This window comes from Hirundo rustica, chromosome 13 (genome assembly GCF_015227805.2).
Source record: "Hirundo rustica isolate bHirRus1 chromosome 13, bHirRus1.pri.v3, whole genome shotgun sequence".
Lineage (NCBI taxonomy): Eukaryota > Metazoa > Chordata > Aves > Passeriformes > Hirundinidae > Hirundo > Hirundo rustica.
This window is the reverse complement of record NC_053462.1, coordinates 19,970,199-19,988,596: the sequence shown is the minus strand read 5'-3', so window position 1 is coordinate 19,988,596 and position 18,398 is coordinate 19,970,199. Positions and strand designations below refer to the sequence as shown.

At 62.3% G+C, this 18,398-nt stretch overlaps 3 protein-coding genes across 8 annotated transcripts; 1 reads left to right on the top strand and 2 right to left on the bottom strand.

Moving 5' to 3' along the window:
* The first annotated feature begins 5 nt into the window (after positions 1 to 5).
* On the top strand, positions 6 to 5,174 carry RCCD1 (RCC1 domain containing 1). Its single transcript, XM_040077118.2, has 7 exons — positions 6 to 356; positions 679 to 1,027; positions 3,734 to 3,855; positions 4,028 to 4,132; positions 4,252 to 4,404; positions 4,538 to 4,567; positions 4,766 to 5,174. The coding sequence occupies exons 1-7, from the start codon at positions 200 to 202 to the stop codon at positions 4,906 to 4,908; spliced, it is 1,059 nt and encodes a 352-aa protein (XP_039933052.1). The 5' UTR covers positions 6 to 199; the 3' UTR covers positions 4,909 to 5,174.
* PRC1 (protein regulator of cytokinesis 1) lies at positions 5,106 to 10,477 on the bottom strand. 6 transcript variants are annotated; one of them, XM_040077112.2, is made up of 14 exons: positions 10,393 to 10,477; positions 10,069 to 10,201; positions 9,628 to 9,750; positions 9,052 to 9,285; positions 8,806 to 8,976; positions 8,509 to 8,658; positions 8,145 to 8,292; positions 7,925 to 8,061; positions 7,600 to 7,695; positions 7,337 to 7,483; positions 6,856 to 6,966; positions 6,565 to 6,675; positions 5,870 to 6,055; positions 5,106 to 5,339 (listed from the first exon to the last, which is right to left on the bottom strand). In XM_040077112.2, exons 1-14 carry the CDS (start codon positions 10,416 to 10,418, stop codon positions 5,265 to 5,267), a joined length of 1,848 nt encoding a protein of 615 aa, XP_039933046.1. In that variant the 5' UTR covers positions 10,419 to 10,477; the 3' UTR covers positions 5,106 to 5,264. The 6 variants fall into 6 exon arrangements, with proteins under 6 accessions (XP_039933046.1, XP_039933048.1, XP_039933050.1 ...); XM_040077114.2 differs by having other exon boundaries at positions 5,906 to 6,055; XM_040077116.2 differs by having other exon boundaries at positions 5,947 to 6,055.
* A 371-nt stretch (positions 10,478 to 10,848) lies between these two features.
* Positions 10,849 to 18,327, bottom strand: VPS33B (VPS33B late endosome and lysosome associated). Its single transcript, XM_040077763.2, has 23 exons — positions 18,196 to 18,327; positions 17,952 to 18,032; positions 17,817 to 17,878; positions 17,625 to 17,674; positions 17,376 to 17,443; positions 17,105 to 17,150; positions 16,701 to 16,795; positions 16,268 to 16,372; positions 15,855 to 15,951; positions 15,648 to 15,725; positions 14,943 to 15,016; positions 13,972 to 14,058; positions 13,800 to 13,890; positions 13,571 to 13,645; positions 13,203 to 13,267; positions 13,082 to 13,136; positions 12,954 to 13,000; positions 12,547 to 12,679; positions 12,195 to 12,268; positions 11,594 to 11,695; positions 11,345 to 11,420; positions 11,162 to 11,278; positions 10,849 to 11,000 (listed from the first exon to the last, which is right to left on the bottom strand). Exons 1-23 carry the CDS (start codon positions 18,289 to 18,291, stop codon positions 10,921 to 10,923), a joined length of 1,854 nt encoding a protein of 617 aa, XP_039933697.1. The 5' UTR covers positions 18,292 to 18,327; the 3' UTR covers positions 10,849 to 10,920.
* Positions 18,328 to 18,398: the final 71 nt, after the last annotated feature.

Genomic DNA, 18,398 nt, shown 5'->3' with positions numbered 1-18,398 from the left:
CGAGGGGGAGGATGGGGCTTGCCGCTGCCTTTGCCACCGTCTGCCTTAGCCGGGACGGCCGACCCGGGGCGGGACCGGCGCGGCGGAGCTAGGTAACCGCCGGTAACACTAAAGCTACTGTTGGACCACGGCCCGGCCTCTGTCCGTCTGTCCGTCCGCCGTCACGTCCGGTTCCTCCTCTCCCGGTGCCGCCCCGAGCATGGCGGCGGCTCCTTGCGTTTGGCTCGCGTTCGGGTTCAGCCTCGAGGAGGCGGCCGGGGAGCCGGGCCCGGGCCCGGGCCCGTGGCGGCTGGAGGCGGGCCCCGAGGGGATCTCCCGCCTGTGGCCTGCCTGGAGCTACGTGGTCGTGGACACCGGTGAGCGCCCCCGGCCCGCCCGGAGCCCCGCTCCCAGTCCCTCCCGTGCGGCCCTTGGCCGGTCCGTGCCCGCTTACCCTTGGCGCTCCCCGGGAGGGCGGGCCCCGTTCCCACCGTGCGCTGCCGCGCCGGTCGCCTCGGTTCGTCTCGTCCGCCCCTTCCCCTGACACCGCTCCCCCCGGGATGGGACGGCCCCCTCCCGCCCCCCAGCCTTCCCACCGCGCCGGTTCCCCCGGGATGCTCCTCGCCGGTGCCCCGGTGACGTTCCCGTCCCGTCCCCGGGCCGTCCCCAGCGTCGGTGGCTGAGATGCCGCTGCGGCAGGCGCGGGGCTGGAGGTGCGGAGCGCGGGGCTGCGGCGGCGGCTGCCGGGCTGGGCCGAGGCGCTGCCGTCCGAGACGCACCTGGTGCTGCGGAGCCCGGCGGCGGCCCGCGCCTGGCGGCGGGAGGCGGCGCTGAGCGGAGCGCTGCGGGACGAGCCCGCCTGGAGCCGGGAGCTGCCGCCGGAGCCCCGCCAGCCGCTGCCGCTCCTGCCCGGCGGCTTCGCCACGCCGCGGCCGCCGTTCTTCACCGCGCTGCCGGCTGGCCTGCGGGCGCGGCGGCTGGTTCTGGGCACGGAGCACGCCCTGGCGCTGGGCGCCGCCGGGGAGGTCTTTACCTGGGGCGGTGGCAGGTGAGCGGGGGCCGTGGGGGCACAGGGGTGCGGGGGAGGGACGGCAGCGGGTGGGAGTTCAGGAACTGCGGGACAGACGCTGTGCTGGTGGGATGCAGAGACGGTGGGGATGCAGAAGGGGCACGAGAGTGCGGAAGGGATGTGGGGGATACGGGGAGTCTTTGGGGGGAGTGCAAATGAGAGGATGTCGGAATGGGGGTCATCTCAGGCGCTGAGCCCCCGTTAGCCTGTGCACACTGCGTGGGGTCAGGATATGCCTCCTGACTTTCCCGTGGGGGTGGACTTGGGAATGATACAAGTTTACAGCTGAAAGAAATAGTGGGGTACCAGCTGCAGGTGCCCAGTGCTCACCCGCATGCTGACGGGATCTGTCCCTCACCTGAGCCAGGTCCCCCCATTACCAGCATCCCAACTCATGGCTTCTCTTAGGGAGCTCTGGCTTGGCCATGCCCCTTTTCCCACTGAGTCCACCCTCGCTGGCCCCACGGGCAGCCCTGTATCCTCTCTGGGTGCTGCGTCTCTGGCTACTTACTCTGGCCTCTGCTCTGAACTTTCGGCTCCCTCAGCCTCTGGCAGTCTCTGAGGACACTTGGGTCTCTGTATGACCATCAGTGTCCCTGCTCTGTCCCTGCTCCTCTGAAACTTGCCACACAAGCACCAGCTGGCAGCAAAGCTCTTGTGTTTCTGGAGATAGATTCCATCAGTCTGTGACAGTTCAGTGCCAGGTCCCTCTGCTGCAGCCTTTGGGAGGGGAGCCAACCCCTTGGGAAAAACCTCCAGCCCCAGTGCCTTGCCAGCAGCTGAACTTGGGTGCATTTAGGCGGGTGGTACTGCTCAGTTTATTCTCACAAAGGCTTTTGTCGTTTTTTGGTTTAGGGTAAATTTTGGGAGGAGATTTCTGAATGGGGTTCTTCTAAAAAATAAATTCAAATGGCTCCTCCTGCTTTTCTCTGGGAAAAGATTTCTTTGGAGAAAAGTGGAAAAAATCTGTTTATTTAATAAGCAAAGTATTCACAAGTATAAAAAATGAATAATATTGAACAATAAAATTTCTTGCTGTTCTGAAGAGATCGCAAATTTAGATAGTTTTTTTAGTGAGGTGTAGGTTGGCTTACTTAGTCTTTTATTGGTCTTTGCAGTGCTGGAATGCAGCGTTCTAGGCTTTGGTGTGTTACAGGTGTGAGCTTTTGGTGTTCTTTTGGGTTTTCAGTTTTGAGTCGTTTCGAACAGTTCCAAGAAGAAGAACAGTCATAGTCTAGGGAACTTCACTCCATCAACTAATTAAAAAAAAAATTAACTAAAAAGCAAAGGAGAGCTCTCTCCTGCTGTCTGTTTGTGCTGCAGAAAACAGTCTAGGAGAAAGATGTGGGGGAGTGAGTGCAGTTCCTGAAAACAAACTGGGTGCTTCTTTTCCCCCCCTTCACTCTCAGAACTAGTCTTAAAGGTGCAAAACTTAATATGCAGCATAAACAGAGCAGACAATTGGGGATACAAGCATCATACAGTCACTCTGGGACAGTTGTTCATTAGGGAGTTATCTGTGTATTTGCTGCCCCAGTCAGGCTTTCCTAGAAGGTGCTGGAGAGCCCAGCCACAGGTCCCCGTGCCCTGGATCCCTGAGTTCTGCTGGTGCGTGATGAGGCTTGGCCAGAGGAACTAGTTGTTCTCATCTGTAGACTGGAAGGGTTGCTGTGTCCCTCTTTGCTGCTTATGGAAGACAAACCCAGCACTGATCATCAGTCACTGTCACAGAGCTGCGTGCCCTGGCCCAGTGCCTTTCCTGTTCCACTCTTTCGGGAGTGTTCCACTCCCCGGTCCCTGCTCCTCGGTTGCTGGCTCTGGACTAGCTGGTAGCAAACACAGCTCATGGCAAACACAACACTCGGCTTACAGCAGCAGTTGTTGCTTTGCAGATGCTACATTATTTGGTCCTTCTTGCCTTCCCTTCAGAGGAAAGGTTTCTACATGTGGGGATGTGTACTTGAGAATTAAGTTTTTTGGAATTTGGTTGTTCAGCACAGCTGAGAATCCTCTCACGCATGTCTGTGCCCACTGTGCCCTGCAGTGTGGCAGCTGTGCTGTGTGGTAGCCAGGTGCTGGCCCAGCTCACCCCTTTGTAGCCCCTCTCTTACTGCTGGCTGCGGTCACCGTTGCCCTCTCGTGAGGGGGTGCCCAGAGCTGCTTTCCTATTTCGGCATGCCCTTCCCTGCCCCTTAGCCTTCAGTGTCTCTTTGCCTCAGTCCTCTGCAGGTTTTCCGTATGGAATGTGAAGCCTTTCCAGTGCTGTGCATCAGCACTGCTGTTGACATCCTAAGCTGTCACATTGAAGCTCCCCAGACCAAACAGGCACCACTCTGCAGCCGAACTGCTCCTCTCACCCCTACAGCTCCTGCCAGCTCCTCCTGCTTCTGCCCCATCTTTGACAACTAAAGCCGCTGGTGCTGTGTCCCACTGCTGCCCACCGACCCCTCGCTGCAGCTGTGGTGGTGCTGCTGGGCATCGCTCTCCCACTAGCGCTTGGCTTTTCCCCGTTCCTGGGGTTGATTCTGCTCCCCTGTGGTTGTTCCCTCAGCTGCTCAGGCTCTGCCAGCCTGGAGCTGGGTTGGCGGCAGCAGGAAGGGCTTGGTGGGGACTGTGGGCAGGAGGCACGGGAGCTGGGGGCAGCGGGCTGTGGGTGTGTCTGTCTGTCCCTCTGTGTCCCTGCAGGCACGGGCAGCTGGGCCACGGGCTGCTGGAGTCAGAGCTGCAGCCACGGCTGGTGGAGGCGCTGGCCGGGGTGCCCATGCAGGCGGTGGCGGCGGGCGGGTGGCACTCGGCCAGCGTTAGCGGTAAGGGGCTGGGCTGGGCGCGGGAGGTGGAGGTGCTGGTGGCAGCATACGGCCCCGGAGGGACCCGCCTTGGGGAATACGAGGCATCAGTGTCCCTGGAGCACCCGGTGCTGCCGGTGAGCGGGGCTCGGGGCTAAGCTCTGCCTGATGCGTTTTTCCCCACACCCCACAGAGGCAGGAGACCTGTACGTGTGGGGCTGGAATGAGTCAGGGCAGCTGGCTCTGCCCTCCAAAGCGCTGGCGGAGGAGCGAGCGCAAGACGAGGGCACGGGCGCAGGTGAGTGCCGCTGGCCAGGCTGAGGGCAGGGTGGGCGGGTTCCTGCACAGCCCCAGCAGCTCCGTGAGGGCCAGTGCGGTTCGAGCCTGCAAGCAATGCTGCTGTTACCTCTTGTGCAGGGAGCACCAAGCGGACGCCCTGCCGGGAGCAGCTGACCACTGAGGACGCTGCGTTCATCTCCATCCAGGCGTTCCCGGCACTGCTGGACCTGCCACAGGAGCTGGAGGTCAGCGCGGTCAGCTGTGGGTCCCGACACACGGCCGCCGTCACGCGTGAGTGTCCGGGGGGGCAGGGGCACTGCGGCGTGCCAGGGCTGACAGCACCCGGCGGGCACCTGGGGTAGGGGGAGGACTGTAGGGGACGGAGCTCACCGGGCGCTGTCTGATGGTGCTGTCCCTGTTGCAGGAGGCGGGGAGCTCTACACCTGGGGCTGGGGTAAGTGGCATCTCTGCTTGGGGACCATACAGCCTCCTCAGGAGCAGCTTCTGATTCCTGTTCTCTTGCTCTTGGCTCTCTTGCTGTACGAGTTCCATCTGTGCTGGGGCCCTTGTGTTCCTCCCTCCCCACAAACACCAGGAGCAATTGCCCTGCGAGGCCCCAGGGCCACGTTATGTCCTGATCGTGTGTCTGCAGGTAAATACGGACAGCTGGGACACGGGGACAACATCAGCTCTGACCAGGCACGCCGCGTTGAGCACCTGGTGGCCAAGGGGCTGCGGGTGGAGGAGGTGGTGTGTGGGCCCTGGACCACCTATGTACGTGTGCGGGAGCCGTGAGAGCCCCAAGACCTGCAGCCCGTGGATGCTGCCAGATGGGGGTAAGGGCAAGCTCAGGACACGTTGGAGCTGCTGGACTTGTTTGGCCAATAAAGCTGCAGCCTGAGCCCTTTCTGATTGGCTGAGGCTCCCCAGCCGTGCCCCTTCCATCGCCTCCTCCCCACCTCCAGGGACACTCACGAATACACCCAGAGCTGGGGGCTGTACAAGGACTTTATTCACAACACCTAGAAATTTTTTTTAAATAAAAGCACATTTCTAAAGCAGCCTCCGAGGGGCAGGTTATCGTGGAGCGGGAGATGCTGCAGGCCCTGCATCGCTGCCAGGGCAGGGCCTCGTGCCAGTGCAGGGATTCATCACGCTGCATTGTTGGTGGTGGAGTTGAGAACATTCGAGGTGTTTTCAAAGCTGGAAGCCTTTGAAAGTCCGCGCTGTGGAAACAAGAAGTGAGAGAGAGGGATGAGGGAAGGGAGGGGGCTGCTGCCTCCCAGTGCAGTGGGGACAGAGAGGCAGGCCAGGCTGTCAAAAGGAGATGAAATACAAATGAATATGGGACTGTGTTAACTTGTAGTCAATGAACATTAATGCCTTTCATTACTAAAATGTGTAAGGAGTAAAAAACTTTTGGTAGTGTCACGATGGTAAAGCTCTGGCTCAGGCCAGCCTGATGGGAGGACAGGAGCCCCAAGGTCCCCCACCCTGAGAGAGGAAAGCAGCCCCCCTCCAGCCTCTGCTCACCCCACCCTCAGGGGCTCTGCCTGGGCTCTGTCTCTGCACAGGTGTGTCCCAGCCTGTCCCCAGTGGCTGCTCAGGGCCCTCTGCCACCAACTCTGTTAGAAGTTCTCCCTGGGGGGGTCACAGGCAGGGGTGGGAGGACACAGGGGCCTGTGTGGGGACACAGGAGGGAGCAAAGGTCCTGTGCTGTGCAGCGAGGGGGGTGGGGTTAGAAGAGGTGAATTACCGCAAACTCAGAATAGGTGCTGGCAACAGAACTAACGCTGTGGTTACGCTGGGCAGGGGCTCTGGGGGTGCACCCACCGCTCAGGGTGGTTCCATCCAGCTGGGACACATTTTCCTTGTTCCGCTCCCTCAGCTTGGGTCGGGGGGGCTTCGCTGCCGTGCGGGTGGGGGTCCGGGCCCAGCCAAACTGTGGGAAGAGGTGACAGTTATGGGATGTAGGAAATGAGCAGAGGCAGGAGAGCTGCAGCAGCTTCAGTGCCCATCCCTGAGGAGCCAGAGCAGTGTCAGGCTCCAGGAGATCTCCAGACTTGGGTCCAATTCTGGGCCCTGAAACATACAGCACAGAATCCTGCAGTGATTTGGGTGGGAACGGTCTTTAAGCCCAATCCATTCCACTCCCCTGCCATAGGCAGAGATGCCTCTCTAGACAAGGATGCTCAGGCCCTGTCCAGCATCACCCACACGTTTTGAAGGTTCCCCAAGCTGCAGGCTCAGCGCTATGGAACAGATGTACTAGAAATCTGGGCTGGAGAAAGGTTTTCCGGCACCCTCCTCCTCCCTCAGGTCCCAGAAACACCCCAGCAGGATGGCAGTAGCCCCACAGAGCAGACTGCAGACAAACAGGGGCTTCTGTCCCCCACGAGCTGAGCAGGGGAGGCAGCAAACCACGGGGTGACAGCAAGAAGGGCCCCTGACCTTCTTCCCAGAGGGTGGCAGCCGAGATGTGGGCGAGTGGGAGATGGCTCCCCCAAAGGCTGAGCGAACAGTGCTGTTGGGTGTGGCGCTGATGGTGGAGGTGCCGTGGAGCTGAGGAGAAAGCAGAGCACACGTCACACAGGACTGCTTCCCGTGGGGCTGCAGCACCCTGACCCTTCCCCACACCTCCCTATGGGGCCGAGGCCAGCCCAAGGCTGTGCTCCAGCCCAGGGAGAGCTCAGCTCTTGGCAGGACCCCAGCCCACCACACTGCTCTGCAGGGCCATTTTACCTTGCTTACTTTGGCAGGTGCGTGGGGGCTGAGCATGCGCCGCTTGATGGGTGTCCGTGGGGTGCTGCCGTACAGCATCTCCGTCTCCATTTGCTGGCTCTTCTTCAGGTGCTGTGGGAGACACCTGCACTTACACTGCTGAGCACCACAGGGCTGGTGCAGCCGTGTGACACTGCCAGTGGGCACTGCCCTGCCGACAGCCTGGCACAGCCGCACAGCGGAACTTCATCAGAGATTTACAGCTCCCCAGAGCCAAGCGTCACCTCTGGCACAGCTGCGGCCAGAAAGGGGCTCAGCCCACTCAGACATGACAGCAATGGGCATCAGCCCCACTGAGTGCCACTTCCAAGCTGGGAATGAGCAGACAGAGCCGTGGGCAGGGGCTGGGGCCCAGCAGGGACAACTCTAGGCTGGCATTCTTAGGCAGGAGCCAGGGACATTCCCAGGCAGAAGCCAACATACTCAGCTCCTCTGTACTCACCCGCTCCTGCTTCTCCTTCTCCTTCTCTAGACGGTACAGCTGCCACTGCTCTGACACATACTCCATGAACTGCTGCCCCTTCACCAGGAAAGCTCCCTTGAACTCCTGCTCCCAGCTCTGGACCTTTCTCTCCAGCTCCTCCTGCAGCTGATCAGGACATGAGGGCAGTGTAGGGGCTGCCCTGAACACAGGAGTCCCCACACCCAAGGAACCCTTTTCCTCTGTCAGTGGGAGCACAGGTCCTTCCCCAGTGCTTGACCTACCCTAGACAGCGTCTTCTGCAGCTTTGCTCGCTGCTTCTCCTCCTTCAGAAGGTTTCCTCCACGATTGGTGAAGCGACTGGGGTCAGTTGCTTTACTCTGGTAGGGAAGGGTGGTCAGGAGAGACACAAACGCACCACCCAATCCCCTCAACCTCACCTGGTGAAGGCCCCAGAGGAGCCAGCCCTGCACAAACACCCCAGTGCTTGAAAAACAGCAACTCATCCCTGCACTGGCCCACCATGACTTCCCAGTGCCTCCCTGCTCCTTCCCAGAGCTCTCAGTACACACTGACCCATGACCCAGCATCCTCCTGCCTGGACAATACCTCCAGCTCCAGGAACAGCTTCCAGTTCTCCTCCCACTTCTGCACAGCCTCAAACAGATCTTTGTGTGTTTCATAGTAGAGCTTCATTTTGCCCACCTCAGCGTCATGCAGCTCGAGCAGGGTCTCTGTGTAATCCTCTGCAAGGGCACAACAGCCAGGTCGGGGGGCTGCTGGAACCCCTGGATCCCTCCCCAAAACTGCCTGGCCAGCCAGCACCCACCATCATAGAAGGGGCTGAAGCTTTCCCTCTGCTCCGGGCTGTAGAAGCATTTGTCCCAGTAGTCAGCCAGCTCTGCCCGGATTGCCTGGATCACGGATTTCATGTTCTGCAACTTCAGCTCCTCCAGACGGTCCACTTCCTGCTGCAGCTGCCCCCGGGACCAGAGCACAGGTCAGGGAGGAAGAGGGTTCATCCTCTGCATGACCCACTCTCTAGAATGAGGCAGCTGCCAGCACCAGCCTCCAGCCCCTCCCTCCAGGAAGGCAGAATTTGGCCTCCTCCCCTCACTGAGCAACAAAGAGCATGAGATCCCCCAGAGCTGCTGGCCCCAGCCCTCCCACCGTGAGCACAACAGGGCTCTTACAGCTCTCCTAGTTTTGACTCTGGACCCGGCCAGGTGCACGGCTGAGGACTCTCTTTCCTCCTGTGGGATCTGCAGCCTTTCCCAGAGTGCGACGATCCTGGTGCGCAGCTCTGCGCACACGGCCTCGTTCAGGGCCCGCCGGCCTTCCAGCTGCAGGAAGGAGAGCAGGGGATCAGCACTGCCTTTGGCTCTGCTGCGCCCACAGAGCCACACACTTGGCACAGGAGATCCCCTCAACACCCCTGAGAAGGGTGTTCTAACACGCAGCCCCCAACACTGCCTCGGGGCACGACATACCTGCTGCAGCAGGTTCTGGAGGGCCATGATGTTGTCCTCGGACAGGCAGAATGCCTCCTCATCCTCACACACCACGTCCCGCTCAAAGCTGGTGTCCGGGGTGTGGTCCAGCTCCTCCATGAGCAGAATGATCTGACGCTTGTTGGTGACAAATTCTTCTCGTCTTTGCTCCTGGGGGTGAGGGCAGTGTCAGGAACCAGGGCCCCTTTGTGGGCCCCTCAGCGACCCCCTCCCCTCCAGGCTCACCTTCAGGGTGTTGAGGGAGGCCACATGGCGCCGGTAGCGGTCCAGGTCCTCCAGGCTGGGCACGCTCCCGGTGTCGATGCTGAACAGAGCTGTGCACAGGATGTCACACAGGTCTCGGTCCTGTTCCTGCAGGGCCTTCAGCTCCTGCTTCCGGTCCCGCTTCTGCTTCTGTAGCACCTCCACGTGGGTGCGCAGGTTTTTCTCCATCTGCAGGATGGTACATTCCTCCTCTGTCTGTAAGAGGCCAGAAATCAGCTCTGTCCCACACTTCTACTGCACCTGGCTCATGCTTTAGGTTTTTATACAAAGACCACGGCCACCAGGCCTGGGTCTGAGCAAGATGTTCCCTTGGAAAGTGCACGAACACCAGCAACACGCAAAACAAGGTGCTGGAGAACACCACACAACCACCTACCAATGCCTGGCCTGTGAAGCGCCACAAAACCCTCGGCTCCACCAAGCACTTGGAGAAGCAGTTTTGAAGAGATATTTGCCTTGTAAGCTCTGGCCTCTTCAGACACCCAGGTAGAGGCCAGGCAGCAGCAGTGCAGCCAGAAGGACCCCAGGATCCCTCACCTCAAAGGAGCCCAGCTGGAGCTCCTTGCACAGGGTGTCCAGCTCCTTCCGACACAGGACGATGCTCTTTAGCAGACGCTCCTTCAGGCTTTCCTCCTCCGCCACCATCATATCCAGGAGGCTCTACAGCACAGGTGTGGTTAGCGGCAGCGTGTGGGAATGGAGAGCGGGGAGGGCAGTGTGGGGAGCACCGCTAGAGACCCACGGCTGTGCCCGGGCGAGGTGTGGGCGGTGCGGGGAGCCCAGACGGACTGGGCAGCACAGGGCGAGGGCAGAGGCGCGCTAACAGCGGGGCGGGGACCCACAGACCCGGCCCGCCCCGTCCTGGAGCCCCGAGCGAGCAGCCCTGGGTGAGCGCACTCCGAGCTGCTCGGGTCCCGGGCTCCCGCTGCAGCAGGTACGCGGCTCAACAGAAGAATCGGTGACACCCCCGCCCCTCACCTTGATGTGCTTCCTGACGGCGTCAGTGCGCTCCAGGCGCTGCTCCTCGGGAATACCGATCTCCTCCCAGATGTCCCGCAGCGTCGCCATGGCCCGATTCAGGCAGCACACGGCCTCGGCCGCCAGCACCTCGCTGCGGGCACCGCGGGCCGTCAGCGGCCAAGGGCTGGCTCGGGGCCCGAGAGCCTCCCCAGCCACCGCCCGTCCCGCCGGGTCCTCCCGCCCCGGTTCCCAGCGCTTCCGCCCAGCCGTGCCCCGCAGCCCCGGTTCCCGGTTCCCCCCGGTTCCCGGTTTCCCCCGGTTCCCGGTGCCCCGATCCCGCACCTTTTCCTCTTCGCTCCGCGCTCCATCGCCGCCGCTCCGCCGATTCGAACTCCCCTCCCGGCCGCGCTGATTGGCTGCCGCGCCACCGAGGCCCCGCCCACAACCGTCGCCCGGGCCGCGCCCCCTCCGCCAGCCCGCTCTTCCGCCCCGCCCCAAGCCGCCCGCAGCCAATGGCGGTGCAGAGCCTTCGGAGCCTCCAGCCAATCCGGTGCGAGACTGCCGCCGCGTCCTGCGCGGCTAACGGCGCCACCGCGCGATCGCCATTTGACAGCGCGCCGTGACCGCGCACGGAGCCCGCGCACCGCGCCCCGGGAGGAGCCTGCGCGCCCCCGCGCCCCGGGCGGTGTCTGCGCGCCCCCGCGCCCCGGGAGGAGCCTGCGCCGCGGCTTCCACCGGGCCCGCCCGTCCCCACACCGGTTTCCGCGGGTAGCGGTCCCGCCAGCGCCCACCCTCACACACACAGCCCCAGGCCGGGTCGTTGTCAGCAGAGATGTTTACTGGCAGGCTTCCCTCGGCCCCCTCCGGGGCTCAGGCCTTGGCCTCAATCATGGCCTCTATCATGCGGGCGCTGTTGGTGATGGCCGTGGTCAGGAAGATGAACTTGCACCCTGTAGGAAAGGCCCGTCGGTGCCCCGGCAGTGCCACGCCCTCCCCACGGCTTCAGCCAGTGCCGGTCCCGGTGCACGGAGCCTGCTCGGCTGCGTGCCGCAAGGCAAGGCGGCATCCCCGTGCTCCTGCCCGCTCCCTGCCCTTCCCGGGCCGCTCCTACCTCTCTCCTTCCCCAGGAAGCGCAGGGCCGCAATTTCAGAGAAGGTGCAGCCCCCCAGGAAGACAGCGAGGATAACACGCTGGGACTCCCAGGCAGGGTTGTCCTCCACAGCGGTGTCTGGATAGGGAAGAGTGCTGTGAGAGGTGCCGGCCGCCAGCCCCGCCGCCCCCAGCACCCCCTTACCTGAGACACAGAACTCGTTGCCATTGAGCAGTCGCACGACCTCCTCGAGGCCCTGCCAGCCCCGGCGCTCCAGCACCTGAGGGACGGGCACGGTGTCAGCCTGGGTGCCGGGCACTGCTCGGGAGGCTCGGAGCAGTGGTGACCGCCATCAGCCCTAGCCCTGGGCAGAGGGACCCCGCTGCACTCCCCAGAAGGAGGCAGGGGCTTGAGGGGATGTGCCCGGTTCTGTCCAGCGGCAGATGAGCTCACCTGCTCGATGATCTTGCAGCTCAGGGGAACATAGGCCCCGCCAAAAACATACGCCATGTCCCGAGGCATTTTGAGGTCGTACTCGCCATCCAGCCGAGGCATCTGCAGCGACAGGTGACACCAAGGGTACAGGACCAGGCTGCTTGGGGCCTCACCCCCCCTCAGAGGTGCAGTGCACACTCCTTGGAGCACAGCTCTGTGCCCACCTCCCACCCCACCAAGCCAGAGCCAGCATCGCATGGCCTGGGTGGGCTGTGCAGCCAGGGACAGGAATGTCACCTTGTCAGCTCCCTAGGACCTCTGCCTCAGGATGGAGGACACAGGGCTGCCTGCCCAGTGCCACTGCTGCCTCTGAAGGAGGCAAGGAAAGCCCCAGCGCTGTGCCACACTCACAGGGTGCACGGTCAGGGCAGTGGGGAGCTGGCAGTGGCCCCGGGCCCCAGGGAGAATCCCACAGGCTGCCTGGAGCAGCTGCACCAGCTCTGGCCCTCAGCTGTGTCCCCCTGAGGTGCCAAGCCTGCAGCCTGGGCACAGGCATAGGCTAAGCAAAGCTCTCTGCTCTGTGGGCACTGTGGCCAGCCAGCACCCCTTGAGGACATACCAACCCCAGCTTCTTGCTTATGGCTCGGAAATTACTCTTCCTGGCCAAAGAATTAAATGCATCTGTGATCTTTCCTGGAAAACATGACAAGGAGAAACATCTTAAGAGGCTCTGTCTGGATGCCAGACCCAGGCTGGCAGGGATGTGCAGAGCTGTGTGCTCTGGAGAACGGCCGTGGTGGCTGCCAGCCCTGTGTCCCCACAGCAGAGCCCGCTGCCCTGCCTGCAGCAGCATCGCCGGAGACACGCTCGGTGCTTGCAGCCCACACCTCTGCCACGTGCTTGCAGCCACATCTGCAGCAGCAGCTCCCCTTCCCAGGCTCCCAGGGACACGGGGCAGTGGGCTGGCTCACCCGCAGCACGGTCTGTCACCAGCTTGCTGACTTTGCTCTCCACGGCTGTCAGGGTGTCCCCAGCTGACTGCTCTGTCAGCAGCCCGATGCGCTTGAGGTTGTGGAAGGTCAGCAGGTGCTCAGGCCCGTAGCTCTGAGGATGGGGCAGCCAGATCAGCGTGGAGCCCCATCCGCAAGCACGGGAAGCAGACAGGGTGTGCCCCGTGCGGCGAGGCACAGGCTGCTCAGAGCCCCAGCAAGCACAGGGCAGGGGCAGGGTGTGTCCTGCAGAGACAGCCTGGCCACGCTGGGCTCACGGAGGGCCTGTGAGGGCAGGGCCCATCCCCAGGAGTGCTGCTGCCCAGCACCTCGTGGCCAGAGCACAGGGAGGGGAACCCTGCTCTGCAGTGACTGCCCGGACCCCTCACCTGTAGGTACTGGGTCTTCAGGGAGCGGTAGTCCTTGGGGACCAGCCCTGTGGGGAGCACCAGGTGAGCTCCGTGCCAGGGCTGGGGCTCAGCGCCGCTGCTGCGGCCCAGCACGGCGGGGCACTCACCGTTTTCCGTGATGGACAGGAGGCACATGAGGCGCAGGCTCTCGATGGGGGACACCTGTGGGGAGCGGGGCTTAGCGGGGGCAGCCGGGGGCAGCGGGGGCAGCCGTCCCCGTGGTCTCACCTGCCGGTCAATGTGCTCTTCGATGAAACTGGTGCTCTCACGGATGTCAAAGCCCTCCAGCAGTGCTGTGGCAGGGGCACAGGCAGCATCACCCCAGGGCTCTTGCCAGCCCACTGAGCTGGGCTCTGGGCTCAGCTGCCCTCCCAATACCCCAGGGAATGGGGTCCCCACCCCACCACAGATTCCCTCTCAGAGAGTGCAGCCTGACCCTACTTAGGATCTTGAGACACCCCCAAAACAAGGGACTGAGAGGACGGTGACCGCTCAGGGAACCCCTGGGCATGAGGCTGCCTGGGCCTGGGGCGAGTGAGGCCGTGGGTCAGGCCGGGGCAGGGGTAGGCACACACAGGGCACGGAACAGCACTCACAGTGTTCAGCTTTGATGGTCTCTTGGAAGTCCTGCTTGGTTTTCTTTTTCATGATAGACTCACAGGCACCAATATCTACACAGCCAAGAGTCGGGAAAGGGCTCTGCAGGCACTGTTAGCACACGCCAACTGCCCCTGCCCCTGCTGGGCACATCCAGGGCCCCCGACCCCCTGCTTTCCCCGGGGCGCCAGCACAGCCCTGGGCCCCTCCCTCCCCTCAGGTTCCTACGCAGGCTCAGCAGGCGATGCTCCTGCTTCAGTCCCTTCAGCTCCTGGGACACAAAGTCCTTCATCTGTTTGATGTCCATGCCCCGGCGCCGCTGCGGGAGGGAGAGCAGGGGCTGGGGCCTGGCTGTGAGGGACGGTGCTGCAGGCATCCCGCACGCCAGGCTGACACTCACGTCGTACTGCGCCTGCAGGTTCCGTGACTTCTGGCTCAGGAAGCCAAACACGCTGGAGAAGTGCTCATTCCGAATCTCGCTGAACACCTGTGGAAGCACTGCAGCTACCAGCTGCAGCCCTGGATACAGAGCCCAGGGCCAATGCTCACAGCACGCTGGCCACTGCCACCCCGTGCCCCAAAACCCTGGCTGGCAGCACAGCAGCCTGTGTTGTGCATCCCCCTGACCCAGGCTACACCATGATCTGAGAAATGCTCCTCAGGGATCAGCCTTGATGAACAACACTTGGGCTGAGCTCCTCCCCAGCTTAGCAGAAACACTCTCTCTTCCTAGGAACGAGTACTGTCTAACCAACTCCTGCTTTTTAATGAACAGCCTGGGAAACTAATTTTTAAAACCTGAATAAAAACCCAAGTGGAGTAATATTTTCATTGTCAAATTCCGTAGTTAAATACCAACCTGAGTTGTGGCCAGGATGGAAAAATTACTATGAACCTTGTGACTCAACAGGAGGGTCTTCTGAATTCCTTTCCTATCCTTTCTGATTACCTCCTCATTCCCCACCTCCACTTCCATGTAGATATTTTTGGGTTGATTTTGGTTTGGATTGATTGATTCATAATTTTTTTTTTTTTTGCTTTTCATCTGTGGGCTTTAACCATTTAGAACTTTGGCACCGAATTTTGTCACGCTGCAGCTTTTATACTAAACCCGTTTTGGTGGATACCTTTTCTGGTGATTCCTTTGGTGACCTTAAAATGCTCATTTGTGACACAGCCCTGCATGCAGGAACTCTGACAGGTTCAGAAGTGGAGCTGCATCTGCACACCAGGTTTCTCTGGTCTCTGTGCCCAAACCCATGCTCCAGGGGCCCAGCAGCCCCCAGCCACTCTTGCTCAAACTTAGGGAGGGAATGGTCCACTCTGCCTCCTCCCACCAGGGGCACGCCCCCAAGGCTTGTGAGGACTCACTTTGTCCTGGGAATTGAGCAGCACTTTGATACTCTTGTCAGAAGAGGTGACATCTGGCCCAAAATCCACACTGCCTGCAGGGACAAGCGAAGAGCTCCTTTGTCCCAGAGGTAACAACATTCCCACATGCACAAGCCCTGATGTAAGAGGCAGCAGAGACAGGGGATGCCAGCCCAGTCTCTTGGTCAAAGCGAGGATTGTCCCTGTGGATGACCTCCAGCAGCCCCCCACACCGGGACTGTCCCTATGGGAACAGCACCGTGCCTGACAATGAAACCCTGCAGACGCTGGCCAGGCGAGTGCAGAGCCCTGCTCTGTGCTGCTCTGAGTGCAGGGCCCTGTTCTGTCCTGCTCTGAGTGCAGAGCCCTGCTCTGTGCTGCTCTGAGTGCAGAGCCCTGCTCTGTGCTGCTCTGAGTGCAGGGCCCTGTTCTGTCCTGCTCTGAGTGCAGAGCCCTGCTCTGTCCTGCTCTGAGTGCAGGGCCCCGTGCTGCCCCACAGGGAGTGCAGAGCCCCACAGTGAGTGCAGGGCCCCACAGTGAGTGCAGAGCCCTGTTCTGCCCCACAGTGAGTGCAGGGCCCCATGCTGCCCCACAGGGAGTGCAGAGCCCCACAGTGAGTGCAGAGCCCCGTGCTGCCCCACAGGGAGTGCAGAGCCCCACAGTGAGTGCAGGGCCCCGTGCTGTTGCCCTCCCCAAGTCACCTACCACACTTGATGCGGAAGGTGTCGTCCACGAGCCCCTCGTAGACCACCTGGGAGCAGAGTGCTGTCACGTAGTCTGTGTCTGCAAGGAGAGCAGGAGCCAGGCTGCCCTCCCGCTCCTCCTGCCACCCCACACAGGCTTTCCCTGCTCCTCTGGGAAACCTGATGCCCAAACCACACGCCCTCAACTGCTGCCCTTGCCTCAGCCCACCTCTGTCCATGAGGAAGACGTGTCCAATCTCAGGCTTCCTGCCCTGGCCTTCACTCTCGCTCTCTTCCTCCAAGTCCCGCCACAGCTCGTAGCTCATCTGTGAGGGGCAGAGGGTGCCAGGGCAGCCCCAGGCTCCCACCAAGGGCCCTGGCACGCAGTGGGGCTGACAACCAAGGCCAGGCACAAATGCTCCCCACCTCGGGGCACAAGGGGCTCCACCACACCCCAGCGGGCAGCAGCTGCCCCTCTGCTGCCCACCTCGGCATGTGGGGCACCCCCCAAAAACCTGGCCAGTAGGAGGCATGGCGCAGTGACACCTCTGCGGTGACGTGCTGCCATGTGGCTGATGGGGTCCAGGTCCCTGCAAGCCGCACCCCGATGGGGACCCAAGGGAGCCCTGGTGCCAGCCACACCTTAGCGCAGCGGCCGATGCCGTAAGTCCTCCCAAAAGGGCCATAAAGGGAGTTCAGCAGCTGCAGGGCTCTGGCGACGGGGTTGATCCAGCGGTGATCTCCCTCCTGCGGGACCAGGGGGGGAGTGAGGGCGGCAGGCTGGGAAGGACTGCCAGGACAGGGCACAGAGGTGGGCACGGAGCTGGGGGCTTCGTCCCAGGAACACTGTGGGACGTCCTGGAGCCACTCAGGCAGGGACAGCGGGGCCAGCCTGGGGCCCAGTTACCAGTCCCCAGTAAAAGCTGCCCCTGGGGAGTAGACAGAGCCTGTGGTGCAGACTGAGGGGCTGAGCACGACGCCACACACCTCCTCTCTGAACACCACCTTGTCCCCAGCCCCAGTGAGGCACAGGGGACAGGACGGTGCTGTCACCCCACCACAGTGTCCCACTGACCAGAAAGTAGTCACGGAAGAACTCGGGCAGCTCCATGCTGATGATGTCTTCATCCAGGGGCAGCAGGTAGAAGGACCACTCATCGCAGGTGACATCTGTGTTTGGGACAGGGATAGGGGACAGTTATGCAGCCCTGGGTGGGAAGAGCCCCAGGAATCACAGCAGCCCCGAAGCAGGGCCTGTGGAGCTTCAGACAGGATGGGCTGGCAGGACCCTGTCTCCTCTCCTCAGGCAGGAGAGAGGGGCTGATGCTGTTTGGACACATATCTGCCGGCAGGCCGGCAGCCAGCCTCAAGAGAACCCGTGTTCCCTGCCCACCTTCCTGTCCCTGCCCACACAGGGATCCCAGCGCTGGGATTTAACAGGGACCAGCTACCCTGAGCCAGCACTGCAGCCCTACTCACCACCAAAGACCCCCTCTTCCTCCAGCACCATCTCACAAGCATAGAACTGGAAGAGAAGGGAAGGGAAGACCCTCAGGGCCAGGCAGGCTCTGAGCAGAAAAAGCCCTGGAAGGGCCCAGCGCCTTCCCAGGTGTCACAACACTTGGGCTTACTTAAACATTTCTGGGTTAGAAACAAACAATTTTTGGCGCCTGTAGAAAGGGTGGAAGGTGCAAAGGCTGGGCAAGCACAGAGTGACAGAGGAATGGGCAGAACCGTGGGTCCCACTGACCTTCTGGGGGCTGAAGATGATTTTGTACTTCCTGCTCCTCCCTGACATCTTGTCAGCGTTGACAATATCTGTGGACACCCCGCACAGCCCCTGCACAGCTGCCCACCCCGCCAGGCACAGCTCCCCTCAGCCCCAGAGCCCGATGGTCCCAGGCACAGGGGAAACCCCGGGAGCAGGGCTCACCGAGAGACCCCCAGGCCCGGGCACCGGCCCCAGCTGAGCGGCAGCCGCCTCTGGGGCCGCACTCACCGGCGATGAACCTCATGGTCCTGACCCGCGGCCGCACCAGGAAGCAGAACCTGCATCAGAGGGGAGCGAGGGGCTGCTCGTACCCGTCCGTGCCGCAGGAGCCCTCCTCTGCAGAGCTCTGCTCGGCACGGCAGAGCCGCGCTCTGAGCGGCACGGGCAGCCCGGCCCGGCAGCCCCGGCGCGGGCACTCACTGGTCGCTGGCGCCGGGGGCCGGCCGGCTCTCCACCTTGTACAGCTTGTCCACGTCGTGCTGCTGCGGGGACAGGGCGCGGGTTCGGCGCGGGCGGTGGCGGCGGGCGCGGCGGCCCGACCGGAGCCCGCGGTACCTTCAGGATGGACACGTTGGCGATGCGGTCCAGGGGGCTCATCAGGTCGGCCTCGATGAACAGGTCCTTTTTCCCGGGGAGCTGCGGGCAGGCGGGCATGGGCCGGCACCCGGCGGCCGCCCCGTGCCGGGCCCCTCCCGCGCCGGCCCCCAGCACCGACCCCCAAGCCCGAGGCCGATCCCGATCCCGCCGATTCCCTACGCCCGCCCCGGTGCGGGATCCCTGCCCTGGGTGGCCCGCGGACCTGCTCCAGCAGGTAGACGAGCTGGTCTCGCGCCAGCCGCTTCAGGATCCCGAAGTCCGGCGGCTCGGGCGCGTCTCGCCGCCCGGCGAGGGCCATGGCGGGGCCCGGGTCGGCACCGGGAACGCCCGAGCGCGGGCGCGGCGCGGCGCGGCCGGAATTTCGCGGCGGAAGCGCGCGGCACCATGACAACGCAGGGACGCCGA

Bases quoted from the DNA above. Each gene is read 5' to 3' on its own strand.
- PRC1 (XM_040077112.2), bottom strand. From the start codon at position 10,418: ATGGAGCGCGGAGCGAAGAGGAAAAG. The intron at 8,977-9,051 runs GTGAGCCTGGAG...CCTCACCCCCAG, and splicing joins CCTCCCTCAACACCCTGAAG to GAGCAAAGACGAGAAGAATT. The intron at 6,676-6,855 runs GTAAAATGGCCC...CTTTCTCCTCAG, and splicing joins CACCTGCCAAAGTAAGCAAG to CTCCACGGCACCTCCACCAT.
- VPS33B (XM_040077763.2), bottom strand. From the start codon at position 18,291: ATGGCCCTCGCCGGGCGGCGAGACGCGCCCGAGCCGCCGGACTTCGGG. The intron at 13,646-13,799 runs GTAGGAACCTGA...TTGGCTGTGTAG, and splicing joins GCATCGCCTGCTGAGCCTGC to ATATTGGTGCCTGTGAGTCT. The intron at 11,001-11,161 runs GTAGGAGCGGCC...CCTTTCCTACAG, and splicing joins CTTCCTGGGGAAGGAGAGAG to GGTGCAAGTTCATCTTCCTG.
- RCCD1 (XM_040077118.2), top strand. From the start codon at position 200: ATGGCGGCGGCTCCTTGCGTTTGGCTCGCGTTCGGGTTCAGCCTCGAG. The intron at 1,028-3,733 runs GTGAGCGGGGGC...GTGTCCCTGCAG, and splicing joins TTTACCTGGGGCGGTGGCAG to GCACGGGCAGCTGGGCCACG. The intron at 4,568-4,765 runs GTAAGTGGCATC...GTGTGTCTGCAG, and splicing joins GCTCTACACCTGGGGCTGGG to GTAAATACGGACAGCTGGGA.